This window comes from Anas acuta, chromosome 23 (genome assembly GCF_963932015.1).
Source record: "Anas acuta chromosome 23, bAnaAcu1.1, whole genome shotgun sequence".
Lineage (NCBI taxonomy): Eukaryota > Metazoa > Chordata > Aves > Anseriformes > Anatidae > Anas > Anas acuta.
The window spans coordinates 5,126,391-5,148,633 of record NC_089001.1 but is presented as its reverse complement, the minus strand read 5'-3'; the positions used below and the strand labels follow the sequence as shown (position 1 = coordinate 5,148,633).

General features: G+C 55.1%; 1 protein-coding gene across 14 annotated transcripts in view; it reads left to right on the top strand.

Annotated features, from left to right (window-relative positions):
• The window catches only part of LOC137843657 (protein CEPU-1), a 332,157-nt gene that overhangs the window by 191,909 nt on the left and 118,005 nt on the right, over positions 1–22,243 (top strand). For 7 of the 14 annotated variants that reach the window (XM_068659166.1, XM_068659180.1, XM_068659165.1 and 4 more), the window contains one exon: positions 9,781–9,865. In XM_068659166.1, the coding sequence (XP_068515267.1) occupies positions 9,781–9,865 (85 nt within the window). Of the gene's footprint in view, positions 1–3,452; positions 3,583–8,363; positions 8,632–9,214; positions 9,343–9,443; positions 9,659–9,683; positions 9,866–22,243 lie in introns of those variants that run through there. The other 7 variants (XM_068659172.1, XM_068659175.1, XM_068659176.1 and 4 more) reach the window with 7 other exon arrangements.

Here is a 22,243-nt window from a genome sequence, read left to right as displayed (position 1 = left end):
CCTCGGATGCTCACCCTCTCCCTGTGCCCTCATCGTTCTGCGTCCACAGAGGGAGCCCAGTGCTGGCAATTAGCTGGGTTAATTAGTCATCTCCTTTCTGAGGCTGCCTGCTCTCTGCAGGTGGCTCAGTTGGTCTGGGACGGGTGCTGTGGATGGGGGCAAAGCCTGCAAGATCTGCTCTGCTCCTCGCCAGCATTCAGCCCCCGTCCTACACGTGTGGCCTGGAGGGGCTGGGGGTGAATTAAAAGGGGGCAGAGGCTGGGAGGCTTCAACCTCTGCTCCCGATGGCTGCTCACACCTTATTTATGGACCCAGACCTCCACCACTCCTCTGCCGTCTGCAGCTCTGTGCCAGCACCCAGCGTCCCAGCTCCCCGCAGCCCCCCGATCCCAATAACTCTGCTCCGTGCTGTGCTGGGGGGGTGATGGATGAGATCCGAGGTGTTTGATTCATACGAGCTGTGCTCACCTTGCAGAACGGGCTGTCACTGAAATAATAAACCTGCTCGCTGTAATGCCCGGAGAGGCCATCGGACGGGCAGAGGGACCGGTGTAGATCCTCTTCGTTGTGGTTCCAAGGAAAGAGTGCTTTGGAGAAAGACTGATTGTGGGCTGCAGGAGGCTGCACAGGCTGTAAATAATCATTTGAGCCGTGTCTGCAGTGGGAGCAGGGTCCCGTCACCCTCCGCATGGTGCTGATGCTCTGATAGGGACAAACGCTGACCCGCGGTCCCTGGGGTCTAAGGGGATGCTGCAAGGAGCAGGGGGTTGGCGGGGAGTGGTGAAGTGACCTGTCCCTTGTCACCCGGGGGGAAAGGTGGCACGGTCTGGGTGCTAAGGCTCGCTAGCTATCACGCCTGTGCTGGCTGCATCACCTCCAGTTGCATCCAGGAGATGTAAAACCCCGCTGGGTGCTGCCTGGTGTGTAGAGTCCATCTCTTGGTCCATCAGGAGCTGCCTCACATTGCAGCATCGCCCTTCCTTCGGCCAAAGGCAGCTTTCAGGATGCTTTTTCTTTTGGAGGAAGGTGTCCGGGTGCTCAGGACACGGAGCTTTGAGGTGCGATGCCCCAAGCCCCGCTGGCACCTCTGCGCCTGGCAGCAGCCCGTGCACACACACAGCACCACGGCAAAAAGTATTAACGGGGGGGGAGAAGTTAACCACATTTATTTAACTGCAAAAAAAGGTTGTTTTTATATCCCTTTATTGGAATATAAAGACAGCTTTTATAACCTTTTAAAGGGACATAAAAGCAGCTTGGAGACTGGAAAGCTCACACCAATTTAAAACAGACGGAGCGGGAAGGGAGGAGGGCAAAGATCTGCAGCGTCCTGGGGTCAGGAGTGACCGGCGGGGGGATGCTGCTCAGGATGGGCTCAGCTCCAAGCCGACTGCAGCACTGACAGGCTCTGGGCAGCTCTGGAGCCTTCACTGCTGTTTGCAGCCCTGTCTCCGGGCTTTGCTGTGTGTTCCTCTTCTCGGCAGCTGCAGAGGCAGCATCTCAGACCTCTGTAGGGAGGGGAGGTGTCACTCGTAATGAGCTAACCCCTTTATTGCATTGCCCTCCCCAGACCACTGTGAATAAATCCTGCTTTGCCTTTGTTCCTCCTGGAACGAGGGAGGAGCGGCTCGGTAAAGCTTTGGGGCTGGAGCAACTCTGCAGACTGCCTGTAAGCTCTCCAGTGGGGTTCGAGCCCAGGACCCTATTTCTACAAGGCAGCAAGGGCTGCAGCATGTGATGTATTTGGGGTGTGTTTGCAGAGCTCTGGGGAGGTGAGATAGCAGCGAGGACCAGGAGGGACTTGGGCAGCCACCATGGGACCTCCTGGAGGCTGGGCTTGCACCTCCTGTCATTGCCCCACTGCCCTGAGCTTTTGGGGTCAGTGCAGGGCGCGTGCTGCAAGGGAGCCGGGTGCGCTCCACCTGCCGGGGCAGCCGTGCCTTGGTGTCTTCATCCCTTCCATGTTCACACAGCGGGCGGGCTGCTGCGACATTAAAAGCAGAGAGTGACCTTTCCACCGGCCTCCAGAGGAGGGGAGAGCGGAGCCCCTGCCTGCAGCAAGGCAGGCGTTGAATATGGATGGGTCGTGATCCTCCGTGAGCCCCGCGCCGGCTCCCAAATAATGGGCTTCCAGAGGTAATGCTGGATGGCCGCAAAGGGGATGGCAACAGCAGCAGCTGCTTCTAATTTTTCTTCGTGGGGAGGGAGGTGGTGCTGAGAGCACCCCGCATTGTCTGCACATATTTTTCATCATTATAGGCAGAAATGCCAGAGCGGTGACAGATATTAATGCAGTTCGCTCCGGGAGAAAATCTTCTTTCCATCAGACTCCATGTGCAGCAAGAGGGCAGTGCCATTTGCAACCCTAGGGAGGATGTGTTTGAAAGGTGATGCGTTTTTTACCCGGGAACTTTTATTCCAAGACGGAGCTCGGGTTGCAGAAAGGCCACCTGGAAGCATCACGCTTGGGGCCGCAGGACTGCTCCATGCCCGTGCCGGGGACCCAAACGAAAGTGAATTGGTAGCAGTGCTGGGAAGTAATTGGGATTTGGTGCAAGGCAAATTGCCCTCCCAGAGCTCCCCATGAGACAGCAGTGGCTACACGTGAGCACGGAAGGGTCACTATCCCCTGCATGGTGGTTTTGGTGACCTGGGGTGCCAGCCACCCAAGCACGCAGCGATGCCGTGGTGCCAGCTCCCAGCCGCGAGGTTTGTGGAGTTATTCTACACAGGGCTGCACTTCCTTGCACCCCTCAGCCTCCTTTTATTTGCTTATCCCACTAAATATTCATCAGTAACATTTAAGACAAAGGAAAGAGATAATTACAAGGGGAGAGTTTTTTTGCAGTATTAAAGGTTAACAGAATTCTTGGCATTTGTGCCTTGTCGATCTCCATGTAATTATGCTCATTTCCCAGAATTCAGAGGCGACTGTGCCTGTTAACGCTCAAAGATGGTACCCCGGGAATTAAATTTATGAGATCATTTCTCAAAATCTTCAGATTCAAACCAAGCATCTTGCTTAATGGCATGACTATTATTAATATTATTCTTGGATGCGCAGCGCCGCGAGGGTCAGAGGACCAGTGGCACAACTAAAATTGATGCACGCAGGCAGCGCCGTGCCCGGCTTTTGTTCCCGAGGAGCGAGCAATTTGGCAATCTTGGCGCTTGTGAAACGAGACTTTGTCACTTTGGGTTGGCAGGAACCGGGTCCTGTGAAGGTGTGGGCGGTCAGGTTTGAGGCACAGTAGAAGCAGCCCCTTTTTGGCTGGGAGCCGAGAAGGGATCACTTGCATCTCAGCACCTTTTTTTTTTTTTTTTGATGGTGTCTGATCTGGATCAAACCCAGCTGCAGGTAAAAGGTGAATCAGGGGCTCCAGGAGAGTTTGATTTTCAGAGATGCCCAACACCTGGCAGGGGGCTGGGCTTGCAACGAGGGCTGCTGGGTGCTCGGTGCTTTGCCAAGAGGGGCTCTGCTGTTAGCATCTGTTTTTTGGAAAAGCCTTGGCCTAAATCAAGAAATCTGCTCAGCTCCTGGTGCCTGCTCGCCCTGGTTTGTGCACACCGAGCAGTTTCCTGGTAGGAAAGGGCTGGTGGGAGTTGGCTTGGCTGGGGAAATGAGGAGGGGAGGTGGAAAGGGTGGGTTAAGATTTCCCCTCCCGCTCTCCCCAGGGGTTTGGTGGCACCCAGCGGGGCTGGGGTGCTCGGCTCCCTGCTTCTTGGTTGTCCCTGCTGCCACCTCTCCCAGCTGACCCTGCTGAGGGTGGCTGGGCTCTGGTCCCCATAGCCCTGAGCTCATGGACGGGTCTGGGCTGGAGGAGAGGCTCACGGAGAGGCGAGAGGAGGAAGAGGAGGAAGGTGGAGGGCTGCAAAATGCCTGGCTCCCCACAGCCTCTTTCAGCTGAGATCCTCTCCTGTTTAATGAGAAAACAGCTGTTAGCCCACACAACACGCCTTATCGGTGCATGGCAGGAGGCAAACCGAGAAATTCAGGGAGGAAAGCTCATGTCTCTGCGTTGGACGTGTCCACGCTGCAGCTCCCAAATATCCTCGGTGGGAACCGAGGCATGGCTTGCTTTGCTTTCCAGCCTATTAAGCTCTCTCCCCCTCTCGCTCTACCCATGCACGCTTACTCCTGTTAAAATGCAGAGTGGATTGAGTTGTAGAGCACTGGGTTAATGTCATACGCTTATAAAATGCTATTAGATGGCTAATGGCATGATTTTATCCGATGTCATCAGCTGTCTCTGGCACCTGATTCATTCTGATCAAATGCTGCCGTGGATGGAGCGTGAGCAGGGAGGGTGCCTTCCTAAGCATTAATGCAGCCACGAAACTTCCCTACGAGGAGCAGATTTATATAAAACCAATATTGATCCGTACCAAGGACGGCCGGGATCAATCCCGGTTAATGACTTCCCCTGTGCCAACGTGGCTCGGTATCTCTGATAATTTTTTTAAGTCTCTGTATAGACGTTAAGGCTGCGAGGATGGAGGTGTCACTTGGTAAATACATATGTTGTGTTGGGTGGGCTGTCGTCAGAGGCTCGGATGCTGAGAATTACGAGAAAAGAGCAATCCTGAAGGAAAAAAACAGGAAAACAGGCCGTGGGGACTGCTGTGCGTCCCCTCCCGAGCCGCAGTGCTGCCTGGCCCATCTGCAATGCAAACCGGAGCATCCTCAAGGTTGCTGTGGTGTATCCCAAGGCATGACAGTGATGCTGCAGGGTGTTGTGGCAGCTCGTGCTGAGGTCTTCCTCCTCCCCCAGCCACCTTCCTCTTCCTCAGGTGGTAGATACGTTCTGGGTTGCCTCTTGCTGTGCTGTACGGAGGTGAATCCTTTGCTAGGTATGGTTACTGCGAGGTCAGGTAAATGCCAGTGAAATATTACCAGCATTGTTAGCGGGGACGTTAAAGCAACCTGGGCTGTTTTAAACCCAGTTACTGTGGTCACTGCTGGCTGCTGATGGTGCTGCAACAGGTTGGAGATGTCTGGGCAAAAAGAAAAAGCAAGGAGCAGGTGCTGGGGACAGCTTTTAGCCATCTGCATCCCAGCCTGTGCCTGCTGTGGTCTGAGTGCCCGCGGGGACACTCCTCACATTCAGAAAAATGGCCCAGAAATGTCCCCAAATGGGCGATTTCGCTGCTTGGCTCAGAAATGCCTTTGGGGTGAGAAGGGCTCAAAATGGCTCCAGCCAAGTGAGGCTCTCAATCATCCGTCCTTAATTGGGGCCAGTGTTAACAAGGGGATAAATGAGTCAGGGTGGAAGCAGAGCAGGGCCCACGGCCTTTGTGCCTTGGTGAATGGTCGCAGGCGCTGAGGGCTGGGGGTTATTCAGGAAAAGCTCCCCCAGAGCCATGTGTCATTCACCTGACTAATGCCAAGAGAATTACGGCACTTTTTGCAACTCTGGGCTTATTGAGGAATAATGTGCGCGATAGCACGGGTGGGGGTTTCGAGATGGTGTTTTCATTTCGAAGGAACGAGAGCGGCCGGAGCATAAATTATGTTTCTGATCATATTTGGCAATTTCAGATTAAAAATAAATTTCTACTTCGGGGTTATAGATTGCCATCTATCAGCTTCGTGAAAAGGAAAAAAGGAATTAAAAGAAAAATCTGGCTGTACAAATTGCCTTGCTATGACCTACTTATTGGAAGTCGTTTTTTCTTTTTCTTTTTTTTTTTTTTTTTTTCTTCGAGGAATGAAATGTTTCGGTGCTGGGAGGTGTGGGATTGTATGGATATGGGCTGGTTGGCAGGTATACAGGCATGGGTGGTGTGTGGGGATCAATCATCCTTCCCTGCAAGCAGCTACACGTAAAATAGATGCTGGAGCGGTGCTAGGCGTTTCTGAGGAGGCTGGAAAAAACGTGACAATTGGGTTATTTCAATTGATGGGGGAACGTTGGCTGCGGGTTTGCATCTGGATATTGGCCTCTGGGACCGCTCGGATCTGCAGATGAGGCTCCTGGGTTTGGTTCTCTGGTTTTGCTCAAAAGCCGGGAGTTTGGGCAGTGTTTGCTTGGAGGCTCCTGGGCTGTGCCAAGGGAGCTGGCTCCTTGCAGCAGACACTGGCCCAGGAGGGGCAATTTTCCCCCTGGGGGCATTTTGGGCCCTATTTTACCTGAAATCAGCCTCGAGCGAGAGCCCCAGCTGCAGCAGCAAAGGGCAGAGAGACGTTTCCAGGAGTCGCTGCGAATTGGCCTTGCCGAGCATCTCCCTGTCCAATCTCCTCGAAAATTGTGTAAATATCTGCTGAAAATGGTTCTGCCTGGCCCCGTGCCCCCGCTGCCCTCCGAGCGTGGTCCCCAGGCGATGCTTTCCTTCCTCCGCTGCCCTGTTTATGGTCTCTGCCAGGAGAGGGGGGCCTTTAGCCTTGCTGGGAAGGAGGAGACGCGGCGAGAAATCTGTGCAGAGAGGCCGTGCGTGTGCTGTGCTCGTTCCGCTTGTCTCCCGCCTGTTGCTCACGAAGGGGAAAAAAAAAAAAGAAAAAAGACTTTTATCTGAGCGGGAAGAAAGCGAGGAAGCTGAAAGCAAGGGGCCGCGTTTCGTGCTCGGCTAGGTGCTGCTTTGCAAGCATCTTAGCCCGTGTATGGCAGGCTCTGCTGCTGTCTGTGGTCAAAAACCAGCGAAGGAAAAAAGGCGCTCTCATCCCCAGAGGAGGCTACAAAGCTCCCTTTCTCTTGCTACTGAACCTTCACAGCTGGACTCAGTTGCTGGCTCCTCTGCTGCTGGAGCAACTGAATTATTGAAAGGAATCTTGATTTCGTTTTCTCTTTGCCGTTTTCGTGTGTTGTGTTTATTGTCTATAGATATTTTTAAAGTCTGAAGCAATTACAGCTGTCAGAAAAGAGACGAACTGTGACAGGCTGATTTATATGTACATTGGATGTATGCAAGAGAGGGAGAACGGAGCCGAGGAGACAGCCCAAGGATTCTGCTGGGCTGTAGGGAGCAGGAGCCAGCGATGCTGGGTTTAAATTCCTTGGGATGTTCAAATAACGCCCGTGATTTCCTCACGCTGAGCCAAATCCAACCCTTGCATGGGTTGGAGCTCCTCGGCAGGAGCAACCTCCCTTCGTAGCGGGGGGTTAATCGGGGCTGGGATGTCTGGAAGTCGCCCCAAACCCACTGCACCAAGCACAGCCGGGTCCTTCCTTCCACATTTAAGATGCTCCCAGCAATCTGGGCCCAGCTGTGGTGTTAGGAGGTTAACTGGAGGGGTTTTTGGGAGCCCTCTGCTTTTGCTGACAAAGCAGATGCCCAGATGTGCAAGGGGAGCAAGCTCTGGAGTGATGAGCGATGGTTTTGTGGGGTCCTGTGCTTGATTGAGGGTGTTCCCCAGCAGCTCACAGGGGGGTCCCCATCCTGCCGGGGTGCTGCAGCAATCGGCAAAAGCAGCTCCTTCTGTTCCTCAGCACTTCGTGCATCCCTGAAAATTGCCTGGTCTAAGGGAAACGCGATCCTGCACAAGGGTTTTCATCCGATGATGGATGACCTTGCGGTCTCGGAGAGCTCTGGCATGGAGCTTGTGGCCCCAGGGGGTCTGCGGCTCACACACTGAACCCAAAAGCAGGCGTTTGTCCCTCCCTGCCACGGGCAGAGGCAGCTGCAGGGCTCAGCTCCCCCTGCCAAGAGCCGGGGAGCAGAGAGGGGGAGGCTGGAGGCAGCACATCCCACCTGTGCCAAATTCGGAGAGCAGAGCCTTCGGGAGAGGGAGAAGTCAAGAGGGACTCGCGAAGCGATCCCCTTCTCGTATGACCTATCGGCACGCACCATAATAATAAAGCTCCGTTTGATGGAGTGTTTCCTCTGCCCGGCACAGCTCATAATGTTGTCGAGATTAAATAGCACAGTTAGTGAATTAAGCGGTAGTTTACAGGGGATTCGGAGGCTCCGGGGATTAGTAACGGGCTACGGATCCTTTCACATCTAGGTCACCCATTTGAATCCTGCTCAGGTTGGCAGTGATTTGAGGGGAAAAAAAAATTAAAAAATAAATTATTGGTGCTGTGTAATGCTGTGGTGAGGCACGGGGGGAGGCAGGACTTTGGGATAAGGTCCCATGTGGAGAAACCCTTGGGGACAGCGGGTGGGGGAGGCCTGGCAGCATTGGGGTGCAGCACCCCAAATTTCTTCTCGACCATCCCAAAAGGCAGGAGCAGCCCAGGGCAGGGGTCCAGCAGTTTTAGCTGAAGGCGAAGCCGTGTCTCGGCTGCTGGCTCTGCACTTGCTCAGAGGCTCCAGGACTTTGTGCTCCGAGGCTGGCTCCCCGGCACCTTGCACCAGCACGAAGCTGTGCCTGGAAATATGAACGTGTTAGCTGCTAGCGGGGGGAAGGAGGAATTGCCAGGCATAAGCAAACGCGCTATTTGTTAAATTATGAGCTGATAAAAAGTACTCGGGGACTGTGCTTGCAGCTGGGGAGGAATTCACCACCTACACTCACGCTGCGTGTCTGCGAGGTGCGGGGACCGGGAGGGCACTCGCTGCCCCCCCGATAACGGGGAGAATTGTCCCGTGCCTCAGTTTCCCCTCCCGCAGAGGGGCTTTGCAGCCTGGGGAGGGGCAGGCGAGGAGGTCGAGGAGGGCAAAATGTCAGAGGTGGCTCGGTGCCGGCCGCAGGTAAGCACGGCGGGGAGGCGAGGGGAGAGGCGCGCGGTGCGCTGGGGGTTAAAGCGGGCGTCCTGCGCCTGCCAAGCGCGCTGCTGCCTGCGTGCGGTGCGGTGCGGGGTGCGTGCGGGTGTGCGGGAGCCAAAGTGGTGGTCAGCGATGGAGCCGCTGCCATGACAACCCCGGGCAGTCAGCCTGAGCCTGCCTGCCGCGCAGGGATGCTCGCGGCCAGCCGCGCCAACGGGGCTGGGATGCTGCCGCTCGCCCGCGCCCCGCCGGCCACCCCGCTTCTGCGCTGAGACATCGTCCCGGAGCTCCCAGCATCATCCCGCAGCTCCCAGCATCATCATCCCAGCATCATCCCCACACCCTGCATCCCGCCCGGAGCAGCCTGCTTTTGGGAGCCGGCGGTGGGGCTGGAGGAGAGGAGGAACTGCTGGGCACCCCGGAGCCCTTTGCCCGCTGTGCCTTTTTTTTTTTTTTTTTTTTTGCGTCCGGACCTGTTTGTTAGCTCGCTCCAGGGGTGGTGTTTTTTTCTGGCTTTTTAAAAATATTTTTTTGGTGGATTTTTCTTTTTGGTGTTTGGTTTTTGTTATTGTTTTTTTTTTTTTTTTCTTTTTTTTGGACTGCCCCCGCTTGGGGAGCCGTGAACTCGGGACAAGTGTGCGTGTGCGGGGCGGGAGCGTGGCGCAGCCGGGCGGCTCCCGGCACCTCCTTGCCCAAGTGAGCCTCGGACTGCTTCCCGGGAAGAGCCGGCTCGCCCAGCGTCCAGCACCTTTGCCACTTCTCCTCCTCCTCTTCCTCCTCCCCCCGGCCCTCCCGTCCTCCTCCCTCACCCAAGGATACTGGGGACTCCCTCCGGATGCCGCTCGGCAGGCTCAGTGCTCGCAGGCTGCCTTTCCAGGGGCTCTCCTGATCTCCGTGGAGCTCCGCATCGCTCGCCTCCGCGCCTGCCCCGGTGGTTTTGCTCCCCCCCGTCCCCACACACACGCACCCCCTCCCTCCTCTCCCCCCTTTTCGCTCCTGGTGGCCTTGTCGGGTGTGTTTTTTGCCTGGTGGAAAAGTCCCTGCTGCCCAGGATGGGGGTCGGTGGGTGCTTAGCCCTGCCCTGGAGGTGCCTAGTCGTCCTCTGTCTCAGGCTGCTCTTCCTTGTGCCCGCAGGAGTGCCCGTGCGCAGCGGAGATGCCACCTTCCCCAAAGCTATGGACAACGTGACTGTGCGGCAAGGGGAGAGTGCCACGCTCAGGTAGGAGCCGCTGCCTTTCTGCCTTTTGGGGGAAGGGGGGATCTGGGGGGGTCGTGCAGCGTGGGGCGCGGTCGGTGCCTTTGGGGACGTGCCTCAGTTTCCCCGCGGGGGACGCATCCCGTCGGCTGGCGGCGCAGGACGGGCAGCGAGACAGAACGGAGATTTGGGTGCTGGGTTTGAGGGAGGGGGGCACACCTGGCGTTGGCTCAGCACCCCCCAGTCCTCACTGGGAAAGTTACTGCGGGGTTGGAGCTTGGTTTCTTTGTGGTCCCCCTGCTGTGGCTGCGGGGTCCTGGTGTGGGGTGTGCCGGCAAGGGGGGCTGCGCAGGGGTGCGGCGCTGGTATGCATCACTGCTGGAGTTGTGGAAATCCCGGAGGGGTTTTGTGCCTCTTTCCTCGTGTCTGGATCCGCTGTGATGAAGGGTGGAATGTCTCCCTTAAATATCTCCCTGCTCCAAAGGCAGGGGGGTGCTGCTACCTGCTGGCGTGTCCTCTTTGGGGTGGGGGGAGATGTGGGGCTGGGGTTTGCGCCCTGTGCCGAGGTCCTGCCTGCAGCCACAGCCTGAGGGGTGCAGGGGCTGATTTTGATCAGTTTAGCCCCCGGTATGAGCTGTGCCCAGGTACCTGTCCCGGCAGCAGGTGGGTGCAGTCCTCCAGGAGGTACTGGCCAGGCTGTTTGGTAGTGATGTTACAAATAAAAAGCTGGTTTTAAATTTTGCAGCGCTTGGGAGCAGTGCTTGCAACTCGAGTTTGCTCGGGAGGGACTTTGGTGGCAGCGCCGTGTGTAGGTGACACGCTCACATCTGGGTGTGTGCATGGGAGCTGCGCTCCTGCCTTACGCCAGCGAGTGGAGCAGGGCCAAGCCAGGGCAAAAACCCTGCCTTAAAAACCCCAGGGAGGTTTCTAAGCCAGCTCCCTTCTGGCAGGGTGGAAGGATTTAAACTAGGGGTTCAGTTTGGCCCCCAGAAGGTGAATCCTGCTGCTTGCAGCCCAGGTTCTCGTCCCTGCAGCCCCTGCACTTTCCTGGGAGGAAGGGATGGAGCGGCCAGGTGGCTGTCTCTGTTTTTGTCTTGTGTCCTGGTACAGCTGGACCAAGAGGCTGGGAAACTGGTGCATGAGGGAGGAGGACAGGGTGTCTTGGATCAGAGTGCACCCTATGATTTTTGGCTAAAATAAAACACCCCTTTTCCTCCCCAAATTATTTGGGCTCTCCTAAGCATTAAAAACCCTATAGGTCTTGCAAATGGGGGCATCAAAGAGGAACGATTTTATGCTAGGGGAGGTCTGGGCAGCAGAATCTGCAGGAGGGTGGCAGTAGCAGGGCAGCACGAGAATGGGCTCCCTGAAAACTCCCTGGGAGGAGGAGGAGGAGAAGTGCTTTGGGGTTTGTGGCTCTGACTGTGCCACCACGGCCCCACTCAGCCCTCTCCCCACGTGCAGCGTGCGTGCTGACGCACCGGGCACTCGCCTGGTGTCTGCAGAGAACAAAGGGAGGCCGGGGTGAGTCAGCAGCAGGGATGCTTCCCTTGTCCTCAGCAAGGCCTTTTGGGTGACAAACGGGTGACAAATCCTGCACCTACTTCGGGAGGCAGCCCTGGGGAGGGAGGGCAGCAGCTCAGCATCACCCTGGGGCTGCAGCGTGTGTCCCAGCTCGGCTGGGGACCTGGCTGGTGGCGAGGGACGTCCGTGTCCCTGTGCAGGCACCTGGGCACGAGTGTGCCCTAGGAGACAGGCTTGGGAGTCCTGCACGTGGGCTTTGGGGTTTGCAAACAGTGCCGGTGACATTCCCAGCGCCCTGCCCCTTGGAGCGGGCGTTGCTCTTGGAAATTACGGCGTGCTGCTGCTGCCAGCTCCTTGCTTCAGTCTGGGAGCTGGCGAGGTGGAGGATCGCATTTTGCAGTAGCAGGTGCTGTTTTATTCTTCCTTCTGGTCTACGTGTAAGGTGGGGGTGACCGGGAGCTGTGGGTCCAGCGTGCTGCGTGCCCACGTAGGTCCCAGTCCCTGCAGGCTCCGTGAGGAGCCGAGCACGTGAAAAACGCACACCTCCAGCCGAGGAAATCAAGGGAGCGTGAATCTTCCTCCCTGCTCCCCTCCCAGCCCAGCTCCCGGCATAGTGATCGATCTGCTGCTGGGGAGTTCGCTTGGTCGGAATAGCAATGCTGCTCCGAGAGGCTCCGGCTGCTGCCCGCAGCACCCACCAGCGACCCCAGCAGGGTGGCAGGCAGGGGCTGGAGCTGGAAGCGTGCACGAGGCGGGGATAAACATCCCTCCTCTCTTCCCACTCGTTTCCATGCAGGGTGGGAAGATGGCGAGGTACAGCCAAGGACTCGGAAGGAAGCATATGTCTCTGGAGGTCCCTTCTTGTGCTTTTTTCTTTTCTTTTTCCCAGCTGACAAAAGGAAAAGCAAGCTAAAAAAACATAGCGGCTTCTCCACAAGTCCCTCTTTGGGCGAGCTGCAAGTAGGTTACTCCATCGGTGGTGGCGGGGTGCCAGGGACCCCACAACGCCCTCGATTTGGGCAGAGCGAAGCGCTGTTTGAGCTAAGGTGTGTGCTGAGGGCTGCACCCCAAGGCCTGGCGCTGGTTAATTGCTTTGTGCCCCCCTGCCCAGCCCTAAAGTCTGTTTTAAAGGGCACGGGCACTGCTCCGTGGCTGTTGTGTAACCGGGTTTCACATCGCCGTGTTTTGCAGCCGCTGTGGTTGGAGCTGGGGCAGTTTGGGGGCAGTGAGGTTTGGGAACCCTCCTGCTGCCAGATCCCACAGGCTCTGGGGATGCAGAAGAGGGGTCCCCAGGCTGCCCTGTGCCCGTTTACCTCCAGGGATGGATCACAGCAGGTGCTACAACTGGGAGTCAGTGCAGGACCGGAGGTGTTCAGGTGTTTCCTTCTGTTTTAGGATGTCTGCTGTGCCGTGCTTTGGTACTAGCAGTGTAGGCCGTTAATAAATTGAAACCCCTGGTTACAGCTAGGGATGGAGCTGGAGTCTGGGGCTGGAGGCGCTGGATTCACTCCTGGAAGCACCAAAACCTGCAGGGATAGGAAAAGGGTCGGGGGATGCTGGGTCCCACAGCTGAGTTTTTTTTACTGCTGGTGCATTGCTCTCTGAGCTGAGGCTGCTCCTGCTTTTGGGGTTACACTTAGGACTCAAGCAGAAGCTGGGATGGGTCAGTGCTGTGTTCCTCCCACCTGAGGATGGGGTCCATCTCCTCTCCCCGCAACCCCACAGCTCCCGGCCGGTGCCTGCCCTCTCCAGGAGCAAGCGGTTCGCACCATTCCCAGCCCCATCCAGCGCTGGAACCGAATCCAGGCGTTTCTGAGACCCTTGGAGGAGTTCTCTTAGCACCAAAACAAATGCCTTGATTACGATTTCGCTTTAATTGGCAGCAGTCAGCGCTTTCCACTGCGAGGCTCTGACGATGCCATCAGCATGCCCTGGCATGGCATTCCCCCAAATTCACCGGTGCCCCGAGCGGGTGCCATGCAGATCCCACCGGAGGGCGAGGACCACTTATTTCCCCGGCTCCTCTCCACATCGCCCCTGGCTTTCTTGGCTTTATTTGCTCCCTCTTTGATTCTAATAGGAAAAGTCAAATCTGAGTTTAACGTGAAACTAAGCTTTTTTTTTTTTTTTTTTAACCCCGATGTTTCCTGTGGTTTCCACTCAGGCTTTGAAAAACGCTGTGCGCTCTGCCACTAATCTCTGCAGTGTTTTACCCAAGCCTGCTTTGCAAATGTATTTTGCCCCTGTTGTGCTCTTGAAGTAATTTTCGAGAAATGATAACTTGGCCGTGAAACAAAACAAAATCAAGCGTGTTTGTTTGACTTTCATGGATACAAACAGAAACTGCCTGTTTGCGAAGCAGAAAGGGATCTTACTCAGAAATGGGTCTGCTTTCTGTAGCTCTGTGCTGCTCCATCTTACCCCTTTTACCCATGGGGATTCGTGTTTTTGTGCAATGTGACCAACAGGGCTGGTCTGTGGGGTCCGAACCCGGCCCCCTCCCAACTACCTGCAGCCCCCCGGGATGGGGCTGCCCCTGCTGGCTCCCTGCTGGAGCCGTGGCAGCCCTCGGCTGAGGTTTTGGTCAGCTGCCGTCGTGGTTTTGCAGTCAATGAGCAGGGAAGAGCCTGCCAGAGCTGGGGGACTGGGCTTCAGGTTGTGCATCCATGATTTAGCAGTGTGTGCTGCCTGGGAGCAGGGTGGGGCTGGGCTTTTGGTGCAGGTAAGGGAAGTCAAGTAGGGCCAAGCGCAGAGCAGGAGCTGTATAAAATGGTCTGGTGCTCATTATAAAGTTTATTTGGTAGCTTGTGGCTCTCTGCCTGTTTTCCTCAAGGCTCCCTGTGCCATTTGGTGATGGGGGCATCCCAAGGGTACCCCGAGCCATTCCCCACTCCTTGTGGTGCTCCCATGCACTTGTACAGCCCCCTCCTTGCTGGTTCGTGTTCCTCCCCAGGGCTCAGCCCTATGGCACGCTGCTCCCATGAAATATTCACCCCATAGAGTGGCTTGAATGGGCATGGAGTGGGTTGGAAGGGACTTGAAAGATTATCCGGCTCCAACCCCGCCTTGTTCTGATGTTCTCCAGTTTCGGTACCTGGTGCATCTTTTGTTCTGCTGCTGCTATTTAATGAGGGCCTATAAAGACTGAAGCCCAGGAGCTTCCCTGCCTGCTCCCAAAGCCCAGGTGAGGCAGGGCCATGGCCTGGGCTCTGATTGCAGACTACTTTGCTGGTCTCTGAGCAGTGAGGGACTTGGGAGAGCATGGGCTGGGCTGGGACCAGCCCCCAGCGCATGGGGTAAGGATGGAGCTAAGCCACTGACCACTACATTAACAACAGAAGTTTTTTCCTGTCTTCTTTGGTGTCTGGTAAGATCATCTTCTCCTGCAAACCTCTCTGCTTTGGTTCCTGAGGGTTAGGGAATAAATTTGGGGCTGTGGTCACCCCTCCCATGTTAAAATAGATGCGTGCGCATTCTGCATCCATGCTCGGGAACTCGGCACAAACACAAGCAGTGCAGAGGGTTAGGATTTGAGCAGCTGCTCGCTGTGCAGCCCAGTGCCACTTCACCCTGGCCCTCTCCTCCTGGAGCTGCTGGATGCTCCTTCATGGTGAGGGTTTCCTCTCTGCGAGCCCGAGGAGCCTCCAGCACGGGGCTGCGGCACCCCCTGCGCACCCACACGCGCCTGGCGAGTCGATGGCTTTGCTTGCGCTGGCACGTTTCTGAAAGAGGAGTTTATTGCTAAAGTGACATGTCAGCAAATCTTAGCCACCTCTCCCCCATCTCCGAGATGGAATCAGCTTAAAGTGGAAAAAAAAAAATTGTCATATGCATGGATTTTTTTTTTTTTCCCCGAGTGCAATTTCCATCTGAGATGAGACAAGCTCCTGATTGCTGTGCCAGAGGAGGGTTTCCCTTTATAGCTCTCCTGGTGGAACTGCTGCCTGTAGTTTGGTGGCACTTGCTGGGCTGGGGTCACCTCCTGCGTTTCTGGAGCTGTCATCTCCACCGTGGAGCTGAGTGCCTCCACCCTACCAGCTCTGGAAAGATGCAAATCCATCAGCCTTGCACCCTGCACCCCTCGGAGATGGGCAGGGCTGGTGGGACCGAGGGGACTGAGCAGCCCAGCAGCTACAGGGCTGGCTGGTGGAAAATTGCTGGGGTGGCACTTCTAGTTGCTAAGGCAGGGTTACGAAATGGAGGTTGAGTTCTCAGCCCTGCCATCACCACCTCACGTGGTGTTAGGTGCCCTCCTAGGTCCTATAACTGCGTGTGTTTGCGTGCGGCAATTGCAACGTTTCCTCTCCCCGGCTCCGTGAGTCATCTGCTTGCTCTGCAGTCTTTTTGTGGCAGGATGCGTCCCTCTGGAAGGAAAATGCGTCCTCCTGGAGGGCACCACAGATGGGCAGCGGTGTCCTGCTGCTGCTGGGAGCTTGAAGGGGCTGCTGCGAATGTTTTTCAGTCGTAGGCACTGGGGAATTGTTGGTGTGGGGTTTGTGGTGTGTGGCTGTGGTGTTGTAGGGCTTTCCAGTGGGTGGATTGTCTTTAGGTTGGGGTAGGGCTTGGGGATGTGGGTGCTTGCCTAAGGCACTGCTTCTTCTGCTGGCTTCAGAGCAGTTGCTCCAAGTTATCCTGCTGGGAAAAGCTTTTTGGTCTAGCAGGGCTGTCCTTTGCGCCTTCCACACCCTGCCCGTTCCTGTGTATGGTATTTGAGCTCAGAGGCCCTTATTTTCCTCTAGGAGGAAAGGGGGGAAAATAGGAAGGAATTAATCTACGGCCACATCAGTGGGAGAACGGGCTAATAGAAATTGTAATGAGAACACAGAGCCAAACAAACAAGCAAATGGGAAAACGCGATCCCACCAATGCAACCGGGAGATTTATGCCGACAAAGGGGCCGATCCAGTGCTCATTAATGTCACCGCGAGTCTTTATCCTAACTGTAATGGAGTGTGGATCGGGTCGGAAGACAGCGTTTGAGCCTTGCTACAATATGCAAACTGTTCGGGCGCCGTGTGCGGAATAGCAATGCGGAGAGCCCTCTCCCAGCAGAAACAGTTTGCTCTTTGTTGCATGCGGCACCTTTGCGAGGCGAATGTGAAATACCTTCTGCTCCCCTTGGGTTTGCTTTTCGGAGGTGCAAGGCTGCGAAGGAGCCGCCGAAGTCTGAGACGCGGGCTTAGCTGTCTGGGCGCAGCAGCGTCTGCCGAAATGCCAAGCGCGCCTTAATCATTAATATATTAAAAATCTCGCCTTAAGTAAGGATTCTTCAGCCGGCAATTAGCGGTGTTGGCTCTGCCCAAGCAGCAGGCGTGCTGGAAGGCAGTCGATAGTTTATATGCAAAGAGAGGAGACGGGAGAGCAGGCGGGTGGCTACGGGAAGCCCGAAGGCAAAGGGGTCTCTGCAGCTGGATTCCCCCCAGGAGGAGAAAAGGGGGTCAGTGGGGTGGGGACGGGGTGCGGGGGGTGAGGTGGGGACACCCCGGGGAGGGTGCCGCGTCGGAAAGGACACCAGGGGTCAAACAGGAGATGTGCGAGTCCAGCTCTGCATGTCAATGAGGACAGAGTAAATAAGGAATAAAACCACCTTCCAACACGAGCAGCTGGTGAAATATCACAGGTTTTTTGTTGGCTTTTTTTTTTTTTCCTCCCAGAGATGGGAGATTTTGACCAGCTCTGCAACCAGAAATGGCTGTGACACCTGCATCTGTTTTATCAGACACATGCAGAGCCCCAGACGTGATCCAAACATTGGATTTTTGAGTCTGATTTTTTTATTTTTTTATTTTTTTTCTCATGATGGGACCATTATTTTCCCAGCATCACATTTGCTGTTCAGCAAAACCAGGGTACTTAAGTTCTTGCACACCTCTAATAAGGAGCACAGTGGAGAGCTGTTGGCCAAAACAAATCCTCAAAGGTATGGAGGAAGAGCAGGGCAGCTCCAGGTTTAGAGTCACTCCCACATCTGTAGGTGGTTTGGCCCTACGGGTAGGCACAGCACTGACATTTGAGGTCACATTTGGGTTCTTACCCTCAAGTCACCCAAATTCAGTATATTATCGGTGAGGGGCTTTACTCCAGGATAATCTTTATTACATTTCTGTTCTTCTGCTACAATCCAATACCAAGATCTTGACTTCAAAGGAGGAGCAACCCAGGTGAAAACTTGAGCAAGTGTTTTCCAAGTCTCTGAAGGTCTGAAGCTCATCTCGCATTGGCGTTCGGTGTGAGCTAGCACCTGCCTCTGGTACTTTTATGTGAAAATCTCACACTGAAGTTAGAGTTTGTTACATAAGAAAAAAATATATATAAATATATATACATATTCTGAAAAAGATCTTTTTACAAGAAAGAAATATATATATTTTTTTTTTTCTGGTAGGAAGGCAAATCTATTTCTTTCTTGCGCACCTTGACTGGAAAATGTTTATTTTAGAATTTTCTTGTTGGGAGAAGGGCAGATTTGGATTTGGTTGAAGGAAGAATGTTTTTCTTCTAGTCAGGGTTTGAGTTCATTGAAGTATCTTGTCAAATTTTACAAGAAACATTTTGATTCAGCTGAAGCAAGATTTAGGGATTTAGAGCGTCTTATGGGAAATGGTGTAATTTTGACTTCATTCAGTCTCAGAAGGGAAAAATTCCTGGAATCAGTTTCCCTTGAGCTGCAAAACATCTTTTCCTGCCCACCTCTGCAGCTTCATGTTTTGAAATCAATTTTTTTCTCTCTTACTATGTCCTTCCTATTGCTTCCTTCTAGTTGTGGGAGCTGTTCTGCTCGGCTCGAACACGGTTTCTGTTGAGTATTGGCTCTCCGAGGCTGAGTTTCAGGCTGTCCAATGCGTGTTGTGACCCTGTTTGCTCAGCAAACTCGTGCAGCGTACAAGTTGGCAAAATGTTGTGTTGTGTGGGGAGGGAGCAGTTTGGGTGCAGTGCTCCAAAGCACCCCGGTGGTGTACGTGGGACGTGATTTAGCTCTCTAAAACCACGAGGAGCAAAATGTGTCCGATACCCTTGACCTGTGTGTGCCTGGGAGATTGAAAGAAAACCAGAATCCCCTCTCTAGATGTTTATGCTCTGTGCCATGGCAGGACCTGGTTATAAGGCCAAAATCCCCTCGTGGGTCATGACTGCTTTGTCACGGAGATGGATGTCTGGGGGAGATGCCTTCACCCGTGCACATCAGCTGCATCTCCTAAATTTCTCTGCTTGTCCTTGGCTGGTGGAGGACGGCAGCTGCAACCTGGTTCGAAGCCAGCAGCGTGCAGGCTGTTGATGTTGTTTAGCAAGACGTGGGGCTTCCAGCCCAGGCACGTTAATGTGTCTGGAAGCAGCATGTGGGACACATCGGGTGTGAGAGGCCCACCTGGATCAGCTCGGTGCCCTCTGCCTTGGTCGTGGGGTGATAAATGTCCTCCTGGTCCTTCTAGGAGTGCCAAAATCTCAATGGGTGGGCATCACGTAGGAGCTCCAGCCACCCTGCTAGGACCAAGGCCAGGCTGGATGGGGATTTGAGCAACGTGGGCTGGTGGGAGGTGTCCCTGCCCATGGCATGGGGTTGGGATTGGATGGGCTTTAAGGGCCCTTCCAACCCAACCCATTCTCTGATTTTTATGACCTTGGTTGGTCGCTGGGAGCTGTGCCGTGCCCCTTGTGGTGACCTGGGGAGGAGAGGACATGGCCACGGGGAGGTGTCCTGGGGACAGAGGGCTCCTGGAGGCAGCGAGGTGAGGCTGGGACCTCGCGGGGCCGGGAGATGGGGAGATGTCAGCTCTTCCTCGCAGCTTCCCTTTGCGGCGCCAACTGTCAGTAATTTAACTAACGTTTTGTAAATAAATGTGGCATTCGGACAGCTGTCACCGCGCCTGTTATAAACACTCCTTTTGTCACTAGAAGCTGGCAGTGCCGCTCCGTTTCCCCTGCAAATGCAGCTACCACTGCCAGTTAGCTCCTGGAGCCAGGGCTGTCAAGGAGCCGCATGCCGGCCGGCGGCTGAGAGGCTGTGGCTTTGCGCAGGGAGCCCAGCGAGGCATTGCCAGGGCCTGGTGCGAAGGCAGCTTTTGCATCTCAGAAAGAAATAAATGGCCTGATCAGCGAGCGAGAAAACCCATCTCGGTGATCCCAGGCGGTCCAGCTGCAGTGCCGTGGGTGGCGCTTGTCCCTCTGCCACCGCATCCCTGCCCTGTGGGGACCGCGGGTAGGGTGCGCCCAGCCAGACCCCGGCTTTGGGGCACCCAGGGAGCAATTTGGCAGCAGCACCACAAATGCTTTTCACGTTGGCACCCAGGCTCTGTGCACATTAGGCCTCGGTTTCGGTAAATTCGGTCTCTCCGGGACTGGGTTGGATTGGAGTGCGGAGATCTGTCCTTGGAGCCTGTTGGTCTTGCTTGTCCTACTAGGAGCATATTCCAAAGCTTCGGGCAGTCTGGATGCCTCTCCTGCTAACAAGCCTGACAGGAGAGAGGATGCTGTTGTCTTTTTCCTGGACGGGAAGTCTCGGTCCCATCTCCTCTCATTTTTCAGGGGCCCTTGCACCTCCAAACCTCCCTCCCCTGCCCCACGGCGCTATCAGGAGGCTGTCTCCTGGTGCAGGGTGTCAGAGCTCTCTGCAGTCAGCACCTCCAGCCTCGCCGTGCTGCATTGATGTGTGATGCAGGCAGCACAGGAGCCGGCACATGACATCTCTCTCTCTAAGCTGCTGTAAAATTAGCTTCATCTCAAGTGGCAGAAAATGATCATATCCTCGCTTGAGGGCGATGAAGAATATTCCTGAGTCACTGCTAGTGATGAAACAGGCAGAAAATCCAGAGTGATGCACAACTGCCCACTCGGTTTTAATCGCCGAGGCTATTTGCTTCTGCAGAGCCTGCAGAACCAGCTCCCTCCTCTTCTCCCTCATCTCCATCCATCACCCCGTAGTGACCCAGGCTGCTCACCCCAGCAGGGCCAAAAGCACCCAGTACCTCTTTGCTGTTCCCTTGGGAGGAGAGGAGAGGGTAGAAGCTTCCTTTTCCGAAGGGAATAGAGGCAACAGAAGCAGCCTGTGGTCCTTAGTTCTTCTTGCAGGCTGCACAAATTCTGAAGCCTGTGAGAAACCCTCCTCCAGGATCACCCTCGTCTCCACAAATTTCCCCTGCGCTCGTGTCTCAGAGGCAGCCGCCGCGCCTAGGAGAGCGTTGCCTTTCATGTTCCTCCCATCAGCTTTAGTTCAAAGCCATCTCCCTGGATTTTTATGTCGCTGTCTTGGAATAAAGCACCCCCCTTCCTGCAACTGCCAGCTCAGTGCTTGGGAAACGCCTTGCCAAATTTGCTGGTGACTAGGCCAAGAAAACCCTTCAAAACACTGATGATCAGAAGCACGGCGCTGCAATGCTTTCATCCCCTGCATATGCTCCCTGCCAGCCTGTCAGAGCTGAGGACTCCTCGAAGGAGGCTTCCTGCAAGCCTGGCCGTGCCAACCCTCCCTGTGCTCAGCATCAGGTCCCCCACACCCAGGGGGGAAGGGTCTGTAACCCCCTGGGGAGGTCTGCAGGAGGCTCGGGGATCTCCGTGTCCTGCTCTTTGCCCACCCCAGGCTCTGCAGATTTGCTTCTTCGTCGTTTTGGGTGGAGAACTGCAGCAGTTCCCCTGACTGTGCAGAGCTAGACGCCTGAATGAATGGTCTCTTTTCTCCTCCCAGGACTTGTCAGTATTTATCCCTTAACCTGATTTTAGATATTCTCTATCCTGCAGATTTGCCAGGATATGCTATTCATACAAAACTCTCCTGGTGTCACACTTCTGCTAGCATAGCTTAATATCTCATACCAGCCTGCGAGGGGAATAAGCAGTGCTGGCGAAAGCACAGATGCGCAGGCATAAATGTGTCAGAGCGGAGGTTTTGCCAGCATAAAACCATTGCAGAAGCTCGCTCTCCTGATGGAGATTGCCGTACCAGCAAAGTTTTTACGCGCTGCTTGGCCGAAGCCAGGCAAGTTTCCGCGAATCCCGCTCTCCTCTCCATAATCCCCGGCAGCTTTGCACGCCGCGCGTTGATTTGTCTCGGTGCTCATGTCAGCGCAAGCAGGTGCAGAGCTGCAGGACATACGCTGAGCATCTTGCTTTGGTGGTTGTTCCAACGCGGAGCCGCTTTATCCTCGCGCCGCACGGCGTGATAAACGCGCCTTCCTCCTCCCCGGCTTAATTTCCTTTTTGCCTCATCCCTTCCCCAATGCCCTGGTGCTTTTTGGGTGAGGTTCAGCAGCGAGCTGGAGGGGAAACGAGGGCTGAATTGCAGAGCTGGGTGGCGATTTGGGGTTTTTGAGTGTCAGAGCTCACCATCCCCGAGCAGGCTCCTCTTGCATTCTGCACACGCCGCCCATCGGCGCGCACGGAAGCCGGCTATCTCTCCCTCTATCTAGATATATATCTAGATATATACATGCACCTCGTGCACAGCTAATGAACTGAGATGGATACAGAGCAGGGGGAGAGTAATTCCTGCGGATACCTGCCGGGAGATGCAGGGCACGGAGATAAAGGCAGCGGGGGCCGGTGCAGATGGCGAGCGCAGAGCGCGGGTGCCCGCAGGAAAGCGATGCTTTGCCAAAACGGAGCCGGGGGCACCTGGGGCAGGTGGGGGGACAGGCCAGCAGTAAATGCTCTAATCTTTTCGCCCAGTGCTGCCAAGTGCTGCTTGTTGCTCCTGCTGTGGCTCTGAACCGGCCCCGCTAACCTCTGGAAAATCAGGAGGCTAAGAGGAGAGGGAAGGCTGGCTTTGTTTGTGGCGTTTATTTTATTTTCGTTCCTGGCTTGGGAAGGAAGAAATAAAGTTGGATTTCAAGTGGGGTTGTTGCAGTAATGGAGGGAAATGAGAAATGCTCTTCAGCTGCCTTCTCC